Source organism: Poecile atricapillus, chromosome W (genome assembly GCF_030490865.1).
Source record: "Poecile atricapillus isolate bPoeAtr1 chromosome W, bPoeAtr1.hap1, whole genome shotgun sequence".
Classification (NCBI taxonomy): Eukaryota; Metazoa; Chordata; class Aves; order Passeriformes; family Paridae; genus Poecile; species Poecile atricapillus.
This window is the reverse complement of record NC_081288.1, coordinates 8,709,588-8,715,587: the sequence shown is the minus strand read 5'-3', so window position 1 is coordinate 8,715,587 and position 6,000 is coordinate 8,709,588. Positions and strand designations below refer to the sequence as shown.

The 6,000-nt window shown below is 42.4% G+C and overlaps 1 protein-coding gene across 4 annotated transcripts in view; it reads right to left on the bottom strand.

Moving 5' to 3' along the window:
- Positions 1 to 2,048: 2,048 nt before the first annotated feature.
- The window catches only part of LOC131592053 (semaphorin-3D), a 134,991-nt gene continuing 131,039 nt past the window's right edge, over positions 2,049 to 6,000 (bottom strand). For all 4 annotated transcript variants that reach the window (XM_058863308.1, XM_058863307.1, XM_058863309.1 and 1 more), the window contains exon 18: positions 2,049 to 4,897. In XM_058863308.1, coding sequence (XP_058719291.1) covers positions 4,484 to 4,897 — 414 coding nt within the window. In that variant the 3' untranslated portion in view covers positions 2,049 to 4,483. The remainder of the gene's footprint in view (positions 4,898 to 6,000) is intronic.

The following is a 6,000-nucleotide window of genomic DNA, read 5'->3' as shown; positions in this document are numbered from 1 at the left end:
GGAATGGTTTCCAGTAACAGAACCAGTTTATCAGAGTAAGTGTTAATACTTTATTCCTTTTTCTGCTAATCCCATTTTCTGGTTTATTTTAACTGACTGCAAGATTGCTGCAAAGTTTAGAGCCCTGTTGGGCTTTAAAGCTTGTATCAGTTTTCAGCATTTTTATAACTACAGCTCATATTGTGTTGGTTATTCTAAGAATCTGCTTGAAACCACTTTGGTTCAGTCAAGCACTGACCTCTTGCTGAAGTACGGTCAACAGAAAGGTTTTGTCGAATAAAAAGATAATGTATTAATAACTGTAATCCCTGTTGAATGCATATTCAAATAATTATCCTATATCATATAGAAGCAAAGATTAGAATCATAGAACCATGAAATGGGAAGAGACCTTTTAGACCATTTAGTCCTGCTGTCAGCCCAGCACTGCCCCTGTAACCCTTGAACCACTAAACCACATCACCAGATGTGCCAGATCCAGGTGCCTCTTGAACACCTCCAGGGATGGTGACTCTACCACCTCTCTGGAAGCCTATTCCAATGCCTGACCACCCAGGCAGCAAAAACATTTTTTCTAATATCTAATTTGAATTGCCCCTGTCTCAGCTTAAGACCATTTCCTCTTACCCTCTCACTTGCACGCACAGCAGAAAAGGCTCACCTCACTACACCCTCCCTTCAGGAGCTGTGGAGAGTGAAGGGGTCCCACATGAGTCTCCTCAAGACTACACACTCCCAGCTCCCTCAGACATTCCTCAGATGTTCTGTAGTAGCTTCACAAGCCCTGCCCATTGCTGGACACACTCCAGTATCTCCCTGTCCTCTGCAAACTGGGGGGGCCAAAACTGGACACAGTACTCGAGGTGCAGCCTCACCAGTGCTGGGTACAGGGGAAGATTCTCTTCCCTGCTCCTGCTGACCACACCATTCCTGATCCAGGCCCGGAGCCACCGGCCCCCTTGGCCCCCTGGGAACATGCTGGCTCATGTTCAGCCACAGTGGACCAGCATCCCCAGGTCCTTTTCCACTGGGCCACTTTCCAACTCCTCTACCCCAGACTCAGCACTGCAGCGGTTTTTTGTGGCCAAAGTGCAGGACCTGGCACTTGGCCTTGTTGAACCTCATGGCATTTGGATCAACGCACTAAGGGATCTGTTCAAAAGCTAGTTATTAATGTAGAGGCAACTTTTTTCCACTCTGTACCAAAAATCCATTCAATTTAAACTTTTACAGTGCTCTTGAAAGAGGCAGGGCTGAGTTTCATTTTCACTACAGGCCTGTTGTGGCTCATAGTACAGCTCACAGCAGCCCAACTGACCCCCAAATCATCAAATTGAAATTCAAGCAGACTTCAAGTTGAGCCTCTAAATTACACAAAAGATGAAACATTTTTGAAAAGTTGGGGGATAGTCCTCTGTTACAGTTTCTGGTCTAGCTCATCTGAACTCCCTCTGGGACTGAAGGTTGTGGAAAAGACTCCCTGCTCCTCCTGTTCCTGGGTCTGCCTTGCTGAGTCCTGCCCAACAAAACCCTGCCTTACCTCCAGTAGTGACTGAATCTATCCCTCTTATTCCTGGGTCTCCAAGGTCCTCTGGCTTCCTTGCATGTGTATTACCTGCACTGTATGAGATGTGCTACCCCTGGCAGCTACAGCATTCATTTTACCCAGTGTATCAAACCACAGATTTTTATCTATGCGGATTATTAAATATATTCCCCAGGGTGGCATGAACCCAGTGCAACACACTGGTTTGGAGAATATTGAATTTATTTCCCATGATGGAAGAGGTCTTATATCTCGCTTGGGCTTTTATGCTACCACTGTATCCCAGACTGATGAGGTCATTTCTTTAAGAAGAATCTCATTGCAAGAACATTTGAAATAAAAGAAATGAAAGTAGTTTTTAAGAGCAATAACATTTTAATTCAACCATTTAATTCGAATGTTCCCAGTACTGAGACCCTTATCCCAGATTTCTACTAAAGTCAGTTGGAGGGGGGTTCATTTGTAGAATACAAACAGCAAATCATACCCAAACAAAAATCAGATTATTTTGTTTTCATGGAGGAGAAAAAGTATGAAAAAAGACCCTGCTTTGCCTTTTTTATGAAGTAGGCAAACACGTGATGGGAGCTGTCAACTGATGTACCATGTCACCATTGATGAGAAGAGTGGACCCTTTGCCAGTGCCTGTGAATGCAGCCATTCCATAGCCTTGGTGCGGCTCCACTGATTTCCCTTATGCCCAAGCCAGTAAAATGGGACTTTGTGGAGTGATAAAAATCTAATAAGGAATAACTAGGCAGGTTCTGTATGGTGACAGCATAATCTTCTAGCCAAGAATATTAAGTATCCCTGCGTAGTAGTTTAATACCCCCCATACCTTCCCTAAGTAGTCTTAATTGGCCCTAAAATCAAGGTACCCAAATTGCTGAGCCTCTTGTGAAATGCCTGGTCTACATTATTTGCAGCAAAAATGCCAAAAAGTTCTCTGCATGTTCTCAAAGTACTGTATGACTGGTTAGTATCTTCAGCATCAGTCTTTCTGCTGATTAAAGGTCCTGTGCTGAGAAATTCCCTCCTCCCCACAGATGTATTTTATAATATTTAGCACTCAGTGCTTTACACTATCAAAGCATTGTACGCATGCTATCTAATATCTCCTAATTAACTCATACATCTCCTATTAAAAAAGCATCTAAAATTAATGACATATGGTATCGCTGGCTTTTGTACAACACATGCAAATGCAGCTTTTGGGTTTTACAAGAAATGTGGGTAAGCTGAGATTCCTTTCTGAAATCTGATGAACACTTTGCCATATCCGACTTTCAACACAGAGGAAATGAACAACGATGCAAATTGGACCTTCACAATTTTAGATCTGTGACTGTATGCACACGCAAACACCAGCACGGGCAAGGGCTTCAGAGCCAACAGTTTTGGTCCCTTAATGAGGTGCACATCAATTGCACGGGTTTCCCACAGACTTTGCTCTCAAGATCTGTAGAATGCATGAGAAACAAGTAAAGTCTGTCATTTTGGTATCCATCAAAGCTGTCTTCCATGTGAGGAAGTGGTTAATTTGTCATTTCACACTCAAAAAGGCGTGAAAGGCAAAACGGAGGGAGGTTAGATGGAAGAGAGGAGAGGGGGACTGTGACTCATGAGAGAAGAGAGTAGGACTGATTTTGAGCTCGTGTTTGTTGCTGCATATCAGGAATAAAATTAATTGAATAATATTGATGTAAAACAGACAAGGATGAGGCCAGAATTTCTTGCTTAGGTGTAAAAATTTACATTATTAAACCCAAAATATAAACCAAGGAACAAGGAACACTTTACAAATGAAATTATGGTATACAGCAAATTTCTAACTTACAAGTTTTATTTACACGTGGACATCTCTTATTTAATTATAATAAAAGTATTAATTCCAACAATGCAAATTTTCAACTTAAAAATACATAAGACCTTTGAGAAAAAATCCCAAAGAATACACACATCTGAGGAATGTCAGCTCTGTGTCAAGAGCACTGGTCTCAGCCACTACATATTTCCCTCATCGTCTTTCATTTTAGCCTTGTTGTTGTCTTTTAATTTTCTTTTCCTCTGCATAAAACCAAGCCAGCAAAGGGCCAGAGAAACAGAGTCAAACCTTTAGAGACATAAAAGAGGTGCAGGCAAGAGTCCCATTATTTGTTAATAGGATTTGTGCACATACCTCCCATGGACCACTTAGGAAATTTACTCCCAAGCATCTTGGTGGCAATTTCAATTAGAGTCAACATTTCATTTCAGCAGATGGACTGCAAACTGGTGGCTACTCAAACACTAACGAGTAACGCTTGGTAATTCCCCTCTCTTAAACTATGATTATACTTTCTCTTTTTTATGGGGAGAATGAATGCTGTGCCTAAGCCAAAACTTAATTTGATTTTTTGCTGTGCCTCTCTGTGCTAGCAAACCCTACCCGCGTGCCTGTATACAGGCCCAGTGGGTAAATTAGTGGGTATTTTTGCAGATCTGTCACACATTTCTACCATGTTTCTTATTCAGAAAGATGCCAAAGAACTAGAAGTACATCTGCCTTCCCCTGAAATGTAGCCACCTCTGGGGTGGAATGTGGCAGCAAATGTTAATATGGGAACACAAACACTAAACCCTATGTGAAAATTATGCAGGAAGTAAAGAACACAGCTCACACCATCTAAGGCTACCCAGAAATTAGCTAAAAGTGTACACTTTTTCTTTTTTAATGAATGCATTTGAAATTATTGCCTGGCTTGTGGCATTCCAATAAGGAACATGTCATTTGTCATTGAATCCCACCGTACATTCTCACACAGATTAATAGTGATGGTAAGTTTTCTGATTTCAAGAAGAAGCAGTACTAATTCATAGGCAAGATGCACAAAACCAGAACACAGTATTTTTTTTTTTTTAATGGAAAATGTCCTTTCTTTAAATAGCATTTACAAACTACGTCGATGGTGGCCTGGCTGGCTCATGGTGCCTTCGGTTTCGCTTTTTTTTCATCTCCTGCACATGCTTCCATTTGGCACCACCTTTGTTCCGCTGCCGCCGCTTCTCCCGGTGCCACATCTGTTCACAGTACTCATCCAGGCTAAAGCTGGGGCTGCTGACGAGCTGGATGTAGTCCTTGTACCTCAGCCGGGACTCCGTCAGCAAATCCCTCACCCGGCCCTCCTCGTCCTCAGTTTTCTGAGTGCTTTCCATCTGTCCATTCTCGATGACGTTTAAATTCAGCTTCACGATGGTGTGGACAAAGGTGTGCTCCTGGGCTTTGCAAAAATAGGCTCCCGCGTCCCTCCTCTGCAAGCTGCGGATCAGCAGCCCATGCTCCGTTTTAATGATCCTTTCATCAGCCTTCAGCTGTGGGGTTGGAAAAAAAAAGAACACAGGAGGTGAGTCTCATTGTGAAAATGAGATAGATGTGTGTCAGTGGCTGGGACATGGAGTGACCCATCCCCAGGGGCCTCTGGGACAGATACCAGAAGTTCCTTCAAGGCCCAAGTCCTGTTCCTAACTGCAACATCTGGATCACGGACACTCAGCAGGCAGTAGCAAAAGACACATGCTGTACAGCTGACAGGACAGACAGCAACACTCATCACACCACAGTGCAGTGAGTGTGGCTGCCTTCTCCAAGGAAGGGGAGCTATGTACTGCCACAAATCCCATTCATTCTATTAACTGCTCTTTTTAAGGTATCTGTAATACACCCAAAACACCAGAGTGCTTGTATATATCTGCAGTGCTGAGGCCCTGTTACAATGAATATGAATACTACTACTGATTTTCCAGTGAAATGCTGTGTTTCTGATCTTCAACCAAGTTTTACAAAAGGAAGTTGATCCTGGCTTTGACTCACTGAGATGTGATTAAAAGCAGGCAATAAGGCTGGATGGATACAACAAAGTACAGTTCTTTCACTGCTAAGATCTGGAAAATAACTTGGAGAAAAATAAGAATTTAAAAAACCCTAAACCCTAAACAAAAGAATAAGATTGTAAGTGGGAGCTGAAGTCTGACAGCATGGAGGTGTAATTTAATTTACGAATAGAAATATTTTTAAAAATACACGTGTTAAAAAAACCCACATGTTAAAAGTAAGGTGTACCTTAGATGACTAATACTGTCAGGTAAGTTACCTTTCTGGTAATCTGAAAATTATTTCTAAAATAACCTAAATCAAAAAATAGTGTCCCCCCCCTCAAAAAAAACCCAAACCAAAACCAAACCAAAAAACGGGACGGGGCACTTGGCACCTAAGTATTTTTGCATCTGGGAAACATAGAAGGTAAGTGATTTGCCAAAGACCATATAAAGATTAGGAGCAGCGGTGGAAGTAGAAAGCAGAGCCTTTACTCCTGACGTCCAAGAGCAGCATTTCCTTTGAAAATGATGCCGGATTGTCCCAGGCTGTTCCCTCCCAGGCGCGCTGTGTTCTGCTGCCACACAGAGGCTGCAGCACA